Here is an 18,046-nt window from a genome sequence, read left to right as displayed (position 1 = left end):
TTCCATTTTGTTTGAGCTTTTAGGCTCCAGAGAGGCTGACGTGAGCCGTTTCCTGGGCCCTGCCCAAGGAGCTGGAATCCAGGGCCACCCCTGGGAAAACAGTGCCTTCTTACATTCAAGAGGAGCCCAGGGCCTCTGGCTGGCTGGAAAGTTACAGAACCCCACAAACCAGGCTGGAAGCTCCTCCAACCATCACAGAATCAGAGCTGGAAAGGGACCTTTCAAGGCCTCTAGTGCAAGCCTCCAGACCCCTTCCTCCCTGAGTCCTGCTGAGAGCAAGCCCAGTCTTGCTTGCACACTTCTCGTGAATAGGGAGGTCCCCCCCCCTTCTCCCAGAACATCATTGGAGTGATGTGCTGGGCGCAGAGATCTGGAGTTCCAGGCCTTTGGCTGTGTGCCAGGGCCTTCTCCACCCCCCTCTTGCTCTCCCCCTCGGAGGAGTGCAGGACAGAGGGAGGGGTTGCACGGGCCGGGTGGGTGAGGGGTGCTTGCCAGCATGAGGAGAGCCTGAAGGAATGGCTCTGTAGAGGAAAGTTTGGGAGAGCCAACCTCAAACTTTGGTTGGCATCTCCGGGATGTGTTGAGGGGATCCTGGGCCAGCAGACAGCATGCTGGATTGTGGGGCTTGCCTCGTCCTTCCCTTCTGATATCCTCAGGGCCCCAATCCACAACCTGTAACCTCTCCCTTCTGGGCAGAGGCCCCTACTCCTAAGGATGGCTCTACATCCTGGCTGCCTTCTCGAAGGTGCCCCTGGTTTCGAGATCTTCCTCACCTCAGCACCTTGGCTCTATACCCTGTACCCCATGCCCAGGGCATGGGGGACCCTAGTTCCCACCCAGCCCTGAAACCAGAACGTGTCCCCTGGTCAGCTCTTGACCTGGAAGTGTCTGACAGTCGGTGGCCCAGTCTCCTCCCCGCATCCCTGTCCCACCTTAGGCCTCCTCCAAGACTGGCTGGTGCTCTCCTGAGCCAGGGGCCCAGACATTTGGGGTGAAAGGGCCCCCAACCTGCCCATAAGCCACAGCAAGGAGGCAGTCGTCACGAGGGCATGGGGTGGAGGACGTTTGCATAGGTCCTACCAGACAGTGACGACATGATCCTTGAAACCCTGAGACACAGAGTTACCCTCCCGGGTATTGGCTAGCCAGGGCCTGTCCTGGGCCACCTGGGGCCTCCCCGCCCTGTCTTCCTCCGAGGATCGGGGATGTGGTAGGGAGTTGGGGTGCGGGAAGGGAGGTCTGAGCACACGCCCGGACGTGCACATGTGTGTACCTGTGCACATAGATGTGCAGGGGTTGTTGAAATGGGGGTTCATTAGGCAGTGGGGGTTGCGGAGCTGGGAGAGTGGGCCTCAGTCCAGGTGGGCAGCTCTCAGGCAGGGGGGACCACAGGAGAATGGCTTAAGACCTTCACTGGGGCGGGGAGAGGGGGCACCAGACATGTCCCAGGCGTAGATGTGGGCTCGGCAGCCAGACCACAAGGCCAAGGCCCTCTGCGGCCGGCACGTTGCACCCCGGGCGGGGGCACTGTTTCTGCTCGAGTCTGCGATGCACACCTTGGGAGTTTGGCAGTGTTCTGCCTGCAAAGCGGTACCACGTCCTAAAGCCCTGACCCGACCCGTGTGGGATCGGAGAGCTCCAGCAGGAAAGGAGGAAAATATAAATTGACAGTGTAGACACACTGGTACCTAGGTGCTCACACACACACACACACACACACACACACACACACCCCGCCAGCTCCACAGCCGGCCTCTGTGTACAGTGAGGACCTGGAGGCCTTTCTCAGTGTGCATGGCCAGGTGAGCCTCTCCATCCCTCAGCAGCCCGTCTGTGCACAAAGGGGTGGCCACCTCCACCTCCACCCACCCACCTGAGCCAGGCCCAGCTCTCCCATCCTCCTGTCTGTCTCTGACTCGCTTCTTGGGTCTCTCTCACTCCTTCCGCTCTGACATCTGTCTCCTGTGTGCCCCCCTTATCTGTCTGTGCAATGAGGGGTGGGAGATGGGGGTAGGGAGGGGATCTGCTCAGACTGACCCCGCATCAGCTTCTGGAAGGGTCAGGGCCCCCCTTGCCACGCCCTTGTTCCGACCCAGGAAGCCTCCACTTGGTGGAGAATCAAAACCCAGTAGCCACCCCCAAGTCCTAAGTCAGCTGCGCCCCCCCGAACACCCCCCTCCCTGCTCCAGCTAACTTGGCTCTCTCCCCCACCCGACCTGCCCTGCCAGCAGCCGGATGGGCATCAAAGACCGCATCCGCATGGGCAGCTCTCAGCGACGGACGGGCCCCTCCAAGCAGCACCTGGCACCTCCGCCAATGCCCACCTCCCCAAGCAGCGAGCAGGTGGGTGAGGCCGCCAGCCCCACCAAGGTGCAAAAGAGCTGGAGCTTCAATGATCGCACCCGCTTCCGGGCCTCCCTGAGACTCAAACCCCGCACCTCGGCCGAGGGTGAGCCCCTGGGGGCCTGGGGCCCAGGACCTACCTGCGGTGGGGGGAACCGAGTCTGGACGAAGGGTGGCAGGATGGTTCCGGTCCCAGCTCTCTAACTGCTCGACCGTCTTTGGGCTCCGGCTTTCTGATCTGTGAATTGGGCGCCGTAACACCTGCTTTGCCAGGCTCCAGGCTGTTCAAGAATCAAATGAGAATGTAGAGGGTCGCACTTGGGAGGGGTTAAGAGGGCAGGCTTTGGAGCCAGGCTGCTGGGGTTTGAATCCTGGCTTTGCCACTTATGGGAAAGTTTTAGGATCCCATGAGCCAGTCCTTGGGAAGCGCTGACCTATGGGGAGCCTGGGCACAGCTGGCACCCAGGGCCTCGTCTTCCCTGCCCAGGAAGCTGCCTGCCTTCCACCCTCCCTGCCCCCGTGGAGCAAGTATAGCATCCTCTCTCCTGCACTGCAGCAGCCTGGGAGGAGCGTCTCTCACCCGGATAGAGAAGGACTGGCTTTCAGGGCCTGACCCAGCAGCGGAGCTGAGCATGGGAGCCAGGGGCTCAAGCTCCCTTCCCTCGTGGCTGAAGGATAAGACCGCGTGTGTGATTATGTGCAGAGGCCTCGGGTCCCTGGTCTCTGGGGCTCGCTGTGCTCTTGGGACCAGGGGGGCTTCCTCCCGGGCTGCGTGGAATTTACCTCAGGCCAAACCCTAAAACAGCTCCCGCTTACCTGGCCCCCAGGCAGATTCTCGCCCTGACTGGTCATGGTGCAGATGGGCATGCGGTGAACCAGGGTTTTCCACGCGGGGTAAGGCAGCCAGGGAGGCTGGAGCCTGGCCTGCCTTGTGCCCCCAAGAAGGTTCTAGACCCTTTCTGAGCCTGTCTCCTTATCAGTATCTCTAAAGGGGGGTCCGACAGGTGGTGGTAGGGGTTGGGAGTGGCCCCTTCTGCTGCCACCACCTGGCCCCCTGACTTTCCAGAGGGCCCCTCGGAGGAAGTGGCGGAAGAGAAGAGCTACCAGTGTGAGCTCACAGTGGACGACGTCATGCCCGCTGTGAAGACGGTCATCCGCTCCGTCAGGTGAGACTGAGGCCTGAGGTGCCCCCTCCCAACCCGTCTGCCACCCATTGCTGCTCCCCATCTGGGGCCTGTCCTCATGGCCAGGCCTGGCCTGGCTCCCGGGCACGCCAGCTGCTGCCCGCCTGGCACCCTTGGCGGTGCTGGCTGCCGGGGACCCTGGAGTGTGGGCGGGGTGGGAGGTGGCATATGGCTCCCAGCAGGGCTTGCTCATCCTCTTCACGTCTGGAGGGCTGGCTGGCTAGGGCGGTAGGCTCGGCTGCCCACTACAGTCCCTGTCCTACATCCGCAGGGTCCTCTCCGAGTCCCCCCCCATCCTTCCCCCTGCCCTAGCTGTGTACCGCCTCCTGCCTGTCCCCACGTCTGTCCTGGGGGCTCTTTCCCTCCATCTCTGTCTCAGTTTCATCTTCCTTTCGCTGCTGTGTCTCACCGTTTCTCTCTCTCCTTGGGTCTCTTGACCTCAGCTTGTCTGGCTCCCTCAGGGCTTCCTCTAGAGCAGAGCTTTTCAAACCACAGGTCACAACAGTTTGAAATCAACTTAGTAAAATCAATTTAGTGGGCCATGGTCAGCATTTACCAAAAAAAAAAAAAAAAAAAAAAAGGAATAGAAAATAGCAGAGTGCATTCCCCAGTAGGAAGGATAAATAATGTTGGTGAAACATACATTTCAGTTACGTTTGTGTGTGGATACTGGTTTCTTTCTTTCTTTTTTTTTGGATACTGGTTTCTGATGTAAAATCTATTTTTTAAATGATTTATTTATTTTGGGGGGGTGAACAGGGGGAGGGGCAGAGGGAGAGGGAGAGAGGGAATCCCAAGCAGACTGGCGGCTGAGTGTGGAGCCTGATGATGATGATGACAGCAGGGCTGGATCCCACCACCCTGAGATCGTGACCTGAGCCAAAACCAAGAGTTGGACACCTAACTGACTGAGCCACTCAGGTGCCCCGTAAAATGTATTTCTTAGGGTGGGTCTGGGTCAAACAAGTTTGGAAGCCCCTGTCCTCCGGCTTCCTGCCCAAGACTCTCCCCGTCCAGGGCATTCCTCACACAGGTGGGCAGAATTATCATGCCAACCAGAGGAAACCCCATGGCCCCTACCCCACCACCCCAGCCGGCCGTTGTCCAGTCTCTGCCAGGGATTCAGGATTCGGGGCTCCCCAGAGTTCCTCCTCATTCACCCCCCACCTCCACCCATTAGCCTCCTTTTCAAGGCCAATCTCTTTCTCAGCTTTTTTTTTTTTTTTAGATTTTATTTATTTATTTATTTTTTTAAAGATTTTATTTTTTATTTTATTTTTTTAATTAATTTTTATTGGTGTTCAATTTACCAACATACAGAAAAACACCCAGTGCTCATCCCGTCAAGTGTCCACCTAAGTGCCCGTCACCCATTCCCCTCCAACACCTGCCCTCCTCCCCCCTTCCACCGCCCCTAGTTCGTTTCCCCGAGTTAGGAGTCTTTATGTTCTGTCTCCCTTCCTGATATTTCCCAACAATTCTCCCTTCCTTTATATTCCCTTTCACTATTATTTATATTCCCCAAATGAATGAGAACATACACAGCTTGTCCTTCTACGATTGACTTATTTCACTCAGCATAATAGATTTTATTTATTTATTTGAGAATGAGTGAGAGAGAAAAAGAGAGAGAGCACAAACGCTGGGAGAAGGAGAAGCAGACTCCTTACTGAGCAGGGAGCCGGACTCGGGGCTCAATCCCAGGACCCTGGGATCATGACCCAAGCTGAAGGCAGAGGCTTAACCCAACTGAGCCACCCAGGAGCCCCAACTTTCTCTGTCTTCTTACCTGCCACCCCACCTCCCCAGGTGGATCTGCCCCTTAGTTCCACTCTGGCTCCTAGTTCCGGCTCCTTTGAACAGAATCTCCCTCACATGCCTCCATGTCTGTCTGCATCCAGGAGGTCTCTTTTCATCCCCCTCTTGCCCTTGGGACCGGAATCACTCTCAAGACTTGTCGTCTGACCTCCTCAGCTGAGAGCCCCCTTCTCATCATCCCAGACCATCTCTCCATTCCTTGCCATGGCCTTTGTCGTTACCCCATAACTGTGTCCTGTCTCCCACCCCACAGCAGGGCTACTCAGATCAAGGATTGGATCTGATGCCTTTTTGGGTGTCCAGGGTCCAGTTATTAGTGGTGCTAATAAACATTTGTGGAACGAATGCAAAAGTGTCTTCCCCCAAGCCGTCTTGATCACCGGTGTTCACAGATGCCTGCCCTGTGTCCCAGCTAGCAGGGAGAAACCAGGCCCGGACCCTGCCCTCCCAGGCTAATGCTACTGCAGATACAGGCACATTAAAATAATAATAATAATAATAATAATAATAATAATAATAATACCAGGGAGACATCAGAGGGCTAGGGGTGGAACCTGGTGGGGAGGAGGGAGGCTGGGAGACCCAGCAGGGGCTTTTGCAGTGACCCAAGCAGAAGGTGCTCTCATGCTGGGCAGAAGGTTAGCTAGCAAAGGGATGGAAGGATAGCAAAGGGGGCTGGGAAAGAATCCGTTTCTGCTGAGACCCTCCTCTCTGGACAGGATCCTGAAATTCCTGGTGGCCAAAAGGAAATTCAAGGAGACGCTGCGACCGTACGACGTGAAGGACGTCATCGAGCAGTACTCGGCGGGGCACCTGGACATGCTGGGCCGGATCAAGAGCCTGCAGGCTCGGTGGGTGCACGGGCAGTGAGGCGACCCCAGCCCCAAAGCGAGCCCTGCGAGGCGGGGGAGCACCCAACCCCACCACCCCCACCCCGCGCCGGGACAGAGCCGCCAGCGCCCCCTAGGGGCCGCGGCGGGAGCTGGAGGTTCTGGCCTGGGCAAGGCTCCTGGCTTGCAGGGCGCACCTGCCTTGAGCCTGAAGGACCCAGATGCCCGTCCTCTATGCGAACCCTATTGGCCTGCGCTCCTCGGGGGACGTCTTTAGATGGCTGTTTCCTGGCCCTAAAATAATAGGATTAAAAATAATTAGTGATCTCCCATCTGCCAAGCGCATAGGAAATCGTCCTCAATGCTGCCCACCTCTTGCCTCGGGAACCCTCCCGCATCTCTTCTCTCCACCCAGCATATAGGAAGAATTCTTGCACCAAGACCTTAATCACCTACACCTTGCTCTTCTCCTCTTGTGGTCTGCATTCTCACTGCCCATTCATTGACTTGGTCTCTTAAGAAACAGTCATTGAGCTTTTGTTACTTGCCAGACAGTGGGGCTCTGGTAGAAAGCAAGAGTCCCTGGCCTCATGGAGCTTTTATTCTGGTGGAAGGAGAACAGATGATAAGTAAGTGAAACTAGACGATGTCAGATGATGATCAAGGCTAAGGAGAAACAGAAGGGTTAGGTTGTTGAGGTTTGTGATTTTAAATAGGCAAGAAGCTGACATTTGAGAAAAGAATTGAAGGTGGGGCAACAGGAGGCTACAGGCAACCCTGTGGCTGTTGAAGAGTTTTCAGAGGGAACAGCAAGAGCAAAGGCTCCGGCAAGTGTCTGGGGGTGTTGTTTTAGGAACAGCAAGGAGCCCAGTGTATCTGTTCTGGCCTGAGAGAAGTAGGTGAGGTTAGTAGACAAATGGCACTTGGACTGTATAAAGCCCTGTAGGCCACTGCAGACAAGCTGGCATTCATCCAGGGGGAGATGCAAGCCTTGGAGAACTTTGAGCAAAGGACTGGCAAGATTGAGTTGTATTTTATTTTATTTTTTTTATTTTTTTTTAAACTTTTTATTTTATTTTATTTATTTATGATAGGCACACAGTGAGAGAGAGAGAGAGAGAAGCAGAGACACAGGCAGAGGGAGAAGCAGGCTCCATGCATCGGGAGCCGGACGTGGGATTCGATCCCGGGTCTCCAGGATCGCGCCCTGGGCCAAAGGCAGGCGCTAAACCGCTGCGCCACCCAGGGATCCCTGAGTTGTATTTTAAAAGGAGCACCCTGGGTGCTATGCTGAGAATGACCTATTAGGGAGCGAGAGTGAAAGGGCGACCAGTGAGGAGGCTGCTTCAGAAGTGCAGGCAAGAGATGATGAGGACTTGGACCAGTGTTGGCAGCAGTGGAGGTGGGGAGAAGCATGCACATTCCAGATATATTTTGAAGGTCGAGCCGACAGGGTTTTCTGATGGGAAGTATAAGAGAAAAAAAAGAAAGTCAAGGCTGAAGCCAAGGGTGATGGCTCGAGCAACAGGAAAAAGTTGGTTTGTTGACATGGAGAAGGCAACAAGTGCAGCAGGTTGCACTCAGGAGAGCTGGGAGGTGTTGGGTTATGATGCCCATCGGACCTCTATGAGGAGTGTTGCTCTGGCAGTTAGGCTGAGCACTTTGGGCTTCAGAGGAGAGGTGTGGGCTGGAGAGACAGATTTGCCATCAACAGGGTACAGAGGAATTGCAAATGTGGAACGGAAGACGTCACTTAGTGAGAGTGCATAGAGAAAAGAAGTCCCACAAGTGAGCCTTGGGTCTTGTGCTGTTTCCTGGAGGTGAAGGAGGCAGGACCAGCAAAGGATGGTGAGAAGGAGAGGTTAGGGACGTGGGAGGAGAGCTGGGAGAAGGTGGTGTTTGTGACCCCACGTGAAGGAAGTGCAGGAGGAAGGGTGATCAGATGTGCCAAGTGCCACTAAAAGGTATAAGGAGGCCGAGAGTTGATCATCGAATTTAACAGCACAGGTCATTTGGGATCTTGACAGCAGTAGGTTTGGTGAGATGGTGGGAATGAAAGCCTGCCTGGAATAGGTTTAAGAGAGAGAGGGAGGAAAGAAATTGGAGATAGAGGGCAGAGAGAATGCTTTCAAGAGTCACGCTGTGGCTCTGTGGGCCAGCTCCAGCCGCGTCCGCCTTATAACTCGCATTCCTGCTTGGGTCTCTCTTTTCCCGTCCACCGGCAGTTGCTTTACTCATCATGCTGGTGTGTGGTGCTCTTCCACTGCTGGGCTAGTTGGAACACCTGCAAACCTGGAAGGCCCCTCCATCCAGCTCAGTCTCCATTCGTCAGGGCAGAAGGGCGCCCTCCTACCAGTGCAGGCTGGGTCTCCCCGTTCCCCAGGCAACCTAAAGTGCTTGAGGGAGCGGGGGAGGGATGGGTGGCGTGTGCCTGGGCCCTTTGACGGTTACCTTCCTCCGCAGGGTGGACCAGATTGTGGGCCGGGGGCCTGGGGACCGGAAGGCCCGAGAGAAGGGAGACAAGGGGCCCTCCGACACGGAGGCGGTGGATGAGATCAGCATGATGGGACGCGTGGTCAAGGTGGAGAAGCAGGTGAGTATGGGATGGAGTTTCGCTGCTATGGCGGAGCTGGTCGTGGGCCGAGAAGCCCCGGAGGGCCGCGGGGAGGTTGCCCGCCTCAGCCGCCGCAGGGAACCCCAGCCTGGGAGGCCGGGGCGGGGCCCGGGCCCCGCAGATAAGCCCCGCCTCCCAGGAAGCCCGCCCACTCCTGCCAAGCCCCGCCTCCAGGTGGGCGTGGCCTCAGGTGAACCCGACCCGGTGTCGTCTACTGCCACGTGACCCCGCTTCCGTTGTCCATCTCTAGCTCCCGGAATACTACAACCAGTCACAATTAAATTTCCCTCCGGGAAAAAAATAAATAAATAAAAATAAATAAATAAATTGCCCTCCGGGAATGAACCTCCCCACCCCCCTTCAGTTTCCCACCTCCGCCCCGCCCCCTGGCCAAGCCCCGCCTTTCCTTCGCCCCTCCCCGGCCAAGCCCCGCCCCGCACAAGCCCCGCCCCATCCTAGCCCCGCCCCTCCCAAGCCCCGCCTCCAGCCGCGCCCCGCCCCCGGCAGGTGCAGTCCATCGAGCACAAGCTGGACCTGCTGCTGGGCTTCTACTCGCGCTGCCTGCGCTCCGGCACGTCGGCCAGCCTGGGCACCGTGCAGGTGCCGCTCTTCGACCCCGACATCACCTCCGACTACCACAGCCCCGTGGACCACGAGGACATCTCCGTCTCCGCGCAGACGCTCAGCATCTCCCGCTCGGTCAGCACCAACATGGACTGAGGGGCTTCTCAGGGGCGGGGCAGCACACGGCCGGCCCCTGGGGCTGGCGCTCGGCCCGCCCCCGGAGGCCCCGGACTCCTCTCTTACTTGAACTTGCTCCCGTGTGGGGAGGGAGGCCACACGCAGTATTGAGCTGCCTGGGTGGGCGCGATACCCGGCGTGGGGGTGCCAGCGACCTGCCCCACCTCAGGAGCGTGAGATGTCCGGCCCCCCAGAGCCCCACCCGTTCCATCGAGGCCCCGCATGGCCCGCCGGGCAGGGGCCGTGTCCCGGGAGTGGGAGTGGGGCGCTGAGGTCCTGGGCCCCGACCCAGCTTCCAGCTATGCAAGGTGAGGTCTCCGGCCCGCCCTTCGGACAGAGCAGGGAAACCCTCCCGCCAAGTCCCCGCCCCACTTGGGGTGGGCCCAAGGTGCCCAGGGGTACCTATAAGCATAGAACCCTGCCGCGAGGCAGTTGAGCACCATATATGCAAACTATGTTAAATATGCAACTTTGGGGACCCCCATGGGGTCCCTCTGCCCCTCCCTCATTGGGAGATGGGCCCCAGCAATAGCTGGTCTCAGGCTGCTTGGCCATGGCCCCCATCCTTGTTCTTTGGCTTACCACCCGCTCCTCACCCAGCATGGGGCCTGTTTCTCCCTTGCCTCCCCAAGGGCAGCGCATGGGCCTTTCTTCCCATTGGCAGGTATCCCCTCCCGGGGGCTCCTTCCTCCTGCTGGACGTCCACTCCCCTCCTTGGCCCTCCAGACACCTCGGTCAGCACAGGTTTCTGTATTGGCCTCCAAATCTCCCATGGACAGTGCTCCTGTGATCACACAAAGTTTCCCCGAACATGCAGAAAGCCTCTCCTACTCACTGACACACACGATCACACACACTTAGAGACACGAGCACACAGCCATTCAGCCTTTCTTGGGCCTCTGCAGTTGATGCCAAGGGACAGAGGAAGCCTGCCGTTCCATCTGAGTAGGAGAGGGAGCCCTGAAGTGACCCCAGGCCTCACCTCAGAGTTTTACTAGCTCCCGTTTCTCAAGATCTACTTCTCACTGGTCCAAGAGCCCAAACTGCTGCTTCTGCTGCCCCCAAAGGTCCTCCTACAGCACAACTCAGGCCTAGGCCTCTCCGGCCTGGACGGCACTGGAAAGACCCAGGCCCTTCCCCGGGGTGGTTGTCAGGCCTGCTTCCACTAGACTTGCCCCCTTCCTCGTCCGTCTCAGCCCCTGAGAGAATACTAATGCATTTAGCAACTCCTATTTGTCGGGCACCAGCTGTGCCTTTGGCACTCGCAGGCACCATTTCCCTCCCTCTGCACCTCACTCTTCACTTCAGTTGGCAGCCCCCCCATACTGGCATTAAGTCCCCCCCTCCATGCCAGGCCCTCAGCACGTCTGAGGGCATCCCTACCTTTCTGTCCCTCTTTTTGCAAAGCCAATGCAGGGAGCAGGAGGGTGATGGGTAGTGGACCGATGGTGACCCTCTGTGGGGTACCAGGGAACCAGGGGCTCAGGCCCAGCCACCTGCATCTCATGACTGGGGACCTGCATGCACCAGCTCCAGGGCTGGGGCTGGATCTTGCTCAGCCCCATGGTGCCCAGCCTCTGCCCCCACATACCCTCTGCATGTGACCATCATGCCCTGGATGGAGCCTGTCCTGGCTCACCTCACCTGCACTGCACTGTCCCCAGAGAGCCACCCCCTATCCCCTCAGAGACAGAGCTGTGGAGAGGGGCAGGAGAATGGGATCACCCTATGACCAAAGGAGATTTGGGATGAAGCCCTCCCTCCTTCCACGATCGAGGTTCCCCCACCAACCCCGTTCTCGGATATGCAAGTACCTCACTTTGTTAACTTATTAACTTATTGGTTTCATTAAAGTTTTCAGTAGGAGGTGGTTGCTTTTGGCTGTTCAGTGGCTCTGGGTGGGGTACCTGGTCTGGGGGTGGGGATGAAGACACTTGGATTAGTCGGCACTCTTCTGGTTGTAAACCACAAAACCCTAACCCATTATAGCTTAAGAGAAAGGAAAGAAGGAAGGAAGGAAGGAAGGAAGGAAGGAAGGAAGGAAGGAAGGAAGGAAGGAAGGAAGGAAGGAAAATTTAAAAAGAAGGAAGGAGGAGAAAGAAAGAGGAAAAGAAAAGCAAAAAGAAAGAAAGCAAGCCGAGATAAATAAACTGCCTGGAGTCTAGAATGGTTTTAGGCAGAGCCAGAGCTAGGTGCTTTAACTGTCAGGGATCTGTCTTGCGTCTCAGCCTCCCTCTCAGGCAGGCTGACCTCTCATGATGACCCTGGCACTTACAAATGTACTTTCTCTTGGCTTAGGGCCCCAGTGAAAAGTGAGTACCAGTTCCCTAATAGTTTGTGTCAGTCAGGGTCCGCTTAGGAAGGCGGAAACTAGGCTAGGTTTTCAACGATGAGAATTCACCATAGGGACCGGATTACCCTGGTGTAGGTGGGCTCAAAGAGCCAGAAGAACGAAGGTAACTGAGAGGGGGTCCCTGCAGGAAACAGCTGCCTTTCCTACAGCTGTAGGATCACAGGGGGAGAGAGTGGGGTTAGCGGAACACACAGGCTTGTTTGGGGGAGTCCCATAGTGCTGGGGCTCTGGATACTGAAGAGGGGGTCTGGCTGGCTGGTTCTAGTACCTCTCCGGGGATACAGCGAAGCTTGTCTGGGGGTGCAGGAAAAGAGCTGAAGGCTGGTATCAACTGTTGCTATAGGGCTGTTGCTGATGAGGTTACAAGCAAAGGAAGAAGGAAGCCTCCATTCCTCCTGCCTTCCAACCTTTCCTTAATGCCCCTGTTGTCAAGGCCAGCTAAGAAAGGTAACGTGGTTTGCAGTCTCAGCCCCAGGATCACAGAGCAGAGTATGGAAGGTTGTGTTTGGAACTATAAGACAGTAGCTGAATAACTGGCACAGTCCCCCCTTTGGGCACTCGGCATCCACACACACCATTCCACACACACTTGAACCTCTACCCAATAGGATGAAACTACCCTGTATACAAATGAAGACACTAAAAAAAAAAAAAAAAAAAAAAGAAAAGAAAAAGAAAAAGAAAAAAACAATGAAGACACTAACCCTCTCTCCCCCCAAATAGGAAAAAGCACAAAGTCCCATCGTCCAATAGATGTATCTATCTCCAGGAGTTCATCATTGAATCTGTATCTGCAGGATGTTAATTTTTTTACTCCTCTAATTCAGCCACAAGCCCACTTACAACTAAACAGTAAACTGTAAAGTTAGCAATCATAATCTTTATATAAAATAATAGGGGAGAAGGAGGAGTGAGGAAAAACGAATTACTTAATAGGCAATATAGACACCAAGCAAGAAGAAAATATGCATAAGTGCAAGACACCTCCTTCTGGTAACTGGTCACAGTGCCATAGTTGATAGATATATATTTGTTAGTTGAGTAAATGTATGTATGCAAAATATATATATTTTACTAATGGGTAAATGTGTGCGTGCGTATATGTATTCATAATTCTCTTATATATAATTGCCCGTTGCCGGGACATCAGCTAGTTGGGGTTCTTTACGTGGTGGAGCGATCTGAGTAATTCCTGGAGGGTCTGAATCCTCCGTGGTCCGGCACAGTTTGGGGTGCCCAAGCTTTTCGCTAACTTTTACTCTTGTCTATGGAAGTACGAAGAGGGGTCCCGAAGGATCCTTGGGTTCTAGACATGGCTGTCTCCATCCTCATGGTGCCACTGCATCCCCATTTTCCTTTGGTGACTGGACCAGTCAGGCAGCCAGTACCATAACTTTCTTTGCCTGCTGGTTTAGTGGCTCGAGAAATCCAAAGTGGCCAGTTGGAAATTTCAACTTCCCATTCAATGAAGACTCTTTATTCCCTTCCTTTGAGAACTAAGACCTCCAAACTAGCGAGTCCCAACCACTGTAAGGGACAAGCAGCAAAAGTTTTGTGAGTGAGCACAGTAGGCGGAATAAATGGCCAAGGATATCAGATCCTAATCTCTGGAATCTGTAAATGTTACCTTATAAGGAAAAAGGATCTTTGCAGCTGGGATTAAGTTAATGATCTTGACGTGGAGAGATAATCCCAGATTATCCGGTGGGCCCTAAATCCAATTGTAAATATCCTTTTAAGAGAGAGAGAGAGAGGCAGAGGGAAGTCTGACACACACAGAGGAGAAGGAGGCAGTATGAAGACAGAAGCAGAGATTGGAGGAGCATGGCCACAGCAAAGGTAGGCCCACAGCCACCGGAAGCTGGAAAATCAAGGAAGGATTCTCTCCCGGCGCTCTGGAGGGAGCACAGCCTTGCTGACACCTTGATTTAGGCCCAGTGAAGCTGATGGGTGAATTTCTGGCCTCTGGAACTGTGAGGCAATAAATTCTGTTGTTTGAAGTCACCCAGTTTATAGTAATTTGTTATGGTCACTACGAGAAACTACTACCGTGGGTTATGTGGTGTAATAGTGAGAGAAGCTACTCTCACTACCTCCCATTGATTCCCAGAACTGCACATTTGGCTGTGTCAATGAGGACAAATCACTGTGCCCTCTATGATGGGAAGGACCCAGGGAATGAACCTAGCACCAGGAGGCTAGATGTATCCCTGCAGAATGGTGATATATTGGGTGTTCATGTCCCTGCCGATGGTAGATTGGACATACAGTAGTGGCAATAACAGGGTCAGCTTTGGTGGAATAAGTCCATACTGCTGAACCTGTAAAGAGGCTCCATCCTTGTCACCATGACCACGTTGTGCAAGAGCATGTCGAGCAAACACCGGAGGAGTTGTGGAAGGAGGCCAACTGGCATCCATGGGATGTGCCATCTGAGGCATCTGATTATCAAGAGCCTCCCCTGCCATGGATGCACTTTGGTGAGATTTCACTTGGGACAGAAATATCTTTATACTCTGTGGCCATTTCTGAAAGTCCATCTAAATACCTCATCTGGGGCAGCCCAGGTGGCTCAATGGTTTAGCGCCGGCCTTCGGCCCAGGGTGTGGTCCTGGAGTCCCAGGATCGAGTCCCATGTCGGGCTCCCTGCATGGAGCCTGCTCCTCCCTCTGCCTGTGTCTCTGCCTCTTTCTCTCTCTCTCTCTCTCTGTGTCTCTCATGAGTAAATAAATAAAATCTTTAAATAAATAAATAAATAAATAAATAAATAAATAAATGTCTCATCCGAAGTCCTCCAATTCTGTTCTTTCTAAGTGGCTGACCATGGGGCCAAACCATTAGCCGCTGCTCAGAAACCAGTGTTGTACAGAAACCAGTACCAAAGGTACCGAAGGGTGAGTAGGATTTAGCCAGGCTTGGGAATTGGGTGGTTGGTGAATGTTCCAGCTAGAGAGTATATAGCATGTGTAAGGGGCCAGGGGCACCAGAGAGTGGGGGACACAGGAAAAGAAAGAAGTCCCTGCAGCTGGGTCCAGAGAGCAAAGAAGAAAGTGGTGCAAGACAGAGCTTAGGAATTAGAGGTCAAGGTCTACAGATTTACGAGTCCATAAATCATCCCAAGGAGATAGGACTTAACTGTGAGGGCATCTGGGAACCAGCTAAAGATGTTGACCAGGGGTTAAACCGGGACATATTTCCATTTTAGAAAATTTTCTTCCTCAGATGGAAGATGGATTGGAGGGAGCAAGGCTGGGTGCTCCCAGCTCGGAGACCGCTGCAGCAATCCGAGCAGGCAATGTTGTTAACCTAGACAAGTCCCGCAGCATTTCACTAATTGAACAAATGTCTGCGGAGCACCTGCTGTATGTCAGGTCCTGGCTCAGCACAACGCACGGGCTGAACAGACGCAGGAGGCCCAGCTCTGGCCCTGAGGTCATCCAGCCCCTGGTGGAAACAGATGGGCAATTACCCAATGCACACGCCGCTCTTTATCTTTCTAAGTTTGTCTGGCTCAGCAAGGAGGGTTCGCAGGTGGCTGTGGGAGTCCCCAGACAGTCATCAAATATGGCCTTGAGAGCAGATATGATTTTAGCTCGGTGTGTCATTTATCTATTGCTGTGTAACAACTCACCTTACGCCTTAATAGCTTAAAACTACAACTGTTTTATTCGCTCTTGATTCTGTGGGTCAGCAATTTGAGCTGGACTCAGCTGAGTGAGTCTGCTGGTCTCTCCTGGGACCACTGATGTGGTTGCCTCTTGACTGGGCCTGGATGGTCCAGGAGACCTCACTCAAGGGCCGTCAGCACCCTGGTTGCTCCATGGACAGGATGGCTTGTCTTTGCTCCATGTGGTTTACCAGCCTCCGGTTGGCTGAGCTTCTTTACGTGAAGAGGGCACAGAAACAGAGGCAGAGGGTCCCTTAAAGCCTCTGGCTCAGAAGCTGTCCCGAGCAGTCCAGGACTGCAGTGTCCCAGGGCCTCTGCTCATGTGGGGTGTGCTCTCAATCTATTGCAATTTTTACACTCTTGCAGATCAAAAAAACCCATGCTACATATTTCCCAATTTATTTTTTTTAAAAGATTTATTTATTTATTTATTCAGAGAGAGAGGGGCAGAGATACAGGCAGAGGGAGAAATCGGCTCCATGCAGGGAGCCCGACACGGGACTCGATCCCAGGTCTCCAGGATCACACCCCAAGCTGCAGGCAGCGCTAAACCGCTGTGCCACCAGGGCTGCCCATATTTCCCAATTTATTTTGACTTCTTTTGATGTACTTTGAACAGTTCCAGTTGCTGGAACCATTTTGTTTGCCGAGGGGCACATTTTGTCCCTTCCACCCACCCCTTGTGTGCAACAGAATTGTGAAAGCTTCTCTCCTGGGGTATCAGTTTGCAGGGGCTGCCCTAACAAATGCTACAGACTGGGTGCCTTTTTTTTTTTTAAGCCCCAGAACCTTTGCTACAACAAAAACTATCTGGAATCCCAGTATAAATGATAAAATCGATGCATATGCCCTGAGCATGTGCCCGGCATCTGCAACCAAAATAAATCAGATCTGTCTCTGTGATGCATTCTCGAACAACTCTAGTAGATTGTACTATTTGTTGGAAAGTCGTTCTTCCTTCATCGTTGCCATGGCTACCTTTGGGCGGAGTATGCCTCCCTACCTGTCTTACAATGGGTTTCCTACAAACAGATTCTGAGACAGAGGGGTGTGCAGCAGGCTCACTGGGGGGTGCTCAGCGTGGGGAGGTCAGGTGGAAAGGACGGGGCAGAGGGAAAAATTGATCTGTAATGCGATTCAACGGAGGCTTCTGCTGACCTTCAGAAGCTCTGGAGCTCAAGCAGCCCTTCAGGATTGTGCCGAATTGAGGGAAGGAGGCCCCCCTTTGTCTCCATGCTTCGGCCAACCACTGGCCATGAGCTGCCCCTGGGGGGGGGGCGTGACTTTGGGGGAGGCAGTTCCCTATGGCCAAGGGCAATTCCCAGTGAGTGATAGTTGGGAGCCAGCCCAGAGATTGCCAGCAGCTGGAGAGTGGGTGCAGAGGCCCCGAAGGGATCTGAGCAGAGGGGCATCCATGCCACCACCCCCATTGACTTTGGGCTTGGCCATGGGATTTACTTTGGCTACATGGAATGTGGGGGGAAAGGATAGTGTGCTTGTTCCAAGGTAAGGCCATGAGAGGCATGGCGAGTTCTGGCAAAGCTCTTGGTGCTTCCCTCCTCCACCATGAGAAGATAGCTCCTGGGCCTTCATCCTGGGTCCGGAATGTAGATGTGGGGGGCAAACCTGAACCAGGCTCGGAATCAAGAGTCTGGCTTGACCCAGCCCATCACAATCAGCTGAACTGCAGTTGACCTACAGGCTCAGGAGTGTGAAATGATACTTGAGTTTGTAGGTCGCTGAGACTTTGGGTTGCTTGTTTCACAGCAGTATCGCAGCAAGACCCGACTAACACAGCTAAGCTACTAAGGGGGGGCTCGTAGGAGGCAGTGAGGTCAAAGGTTTACAATGCATATCACAAGCAGAACATTCTTTAAACTCTCCTTACGTACCTTTATTTTTGCCAACAATGGCTTCTGGGGGCATCAGACTCCTCCTCCTCTTCTTCTTCCTCTCCTCCTTCTTCCTCTCCTCCTCTTTCTTCTTTCTTTCTTTCTTTCTTTCTTTCTTTCTTTCTTCTTTCTTTCTTTCTTTCTTTTTCTTCTTCTTTCTTTCTTTTTCTTTCTTTCTTTCTTTCTTTCTTTCTTTCTTTCTTTCTTTCTTTCTTTTCTTTCTTCTTCTTTCTTCTTTCTTCTTTTTTTAATTGCCTGCACAGCCTCTAAAGTGGGTGGGAGACATGGAGGACTTCCTGGAAGTAAGGAGAAAGATTGCTGGAAAACAGCCTGGGAGGAGGATCCTGAGGCCCAAGACCCAAGCTGCCCTGCCAGCTCAGAACCTGGGTGTGTTGTGCCTTTCCCTCTCAACCTCCCTCCTGCTAGACCCTCCCATAGCTCCTCTCCTGGACATTATGACTCCTCCCAGGCATCACTTCAGCTCCTGGAGGGCCAGAAGCACCTGGATGGACCATCAACCACCTGGGAACCCTCCCAGTCCCTGTTATATGTCTCCATGGCCACCAGGCGTCAGTAAAGACCTCAGCCTGGTGTCTTAGACCCA

At 54.0% G+C, this 18,046-nt stretch overlaps 1 protein-coding gene across 3 annotated transcripts in view; it reads left to right on the top strand.

The window, feature by feature from the left end:
• The window catches only part of KCNQ4 (potassium voltage-gated channel subfamily Q member 4), a 52,247-nt gene extending 40,851 nt beyond the window's left edge, over window positions 1–11,396 (top strand). For 2 of the 3 annotated variants that reach the window (XM_072723696.1, XM_025983731.2), the window contains exons 10-14: window positions 2,229–2,449; window positions 3,410–3,509; window positions 6,065–6,196; window positions 8,639–8,768; window positions 9,297–11,396. In XM_072723696.1, the coding sequence (XP_072579797.1) occupies window positions 2,229–2,449; window positions 3,410–3,509; window positions 6,065–6,196; window positions 8,639–8,768; window positions 9,297–9,509 (796 nt within the window). In that variant the 3' untranslated portion in view covers window positions 9,510–11,396. The remainder of the gene's footprint in view (window positions 1–2,228; window positions 2,450–3,409; window positions 3,510–6,064; window positions 6,197–8,638; window positions 8,769–9,296) is intronic. The other variant, XM_072723695.1, reaches the window with a different exon arrangement.
• Window positions 11,397–18,046: the final 6,650 nt, after the last annotated feature.

The sequence above is a fragment of the Vulpes vulpes genome, chromosome 10, assembly GCF_048418805.1.
Source record: "Vulpes vulpes isolate BD-2025 chromosome 10, VulVul3, whole genome shotgun sequence".
Taxonomy (NCBI): domain Eukaryota; kingdom Metazoa; phylum Chordata; class Mammalia; order Carnivora; family Canidae; genus Vulpes; species Vulpes vulpes.
This window is presented reverse-complemented; position numbering and strand designations above follow the sequence as displayed.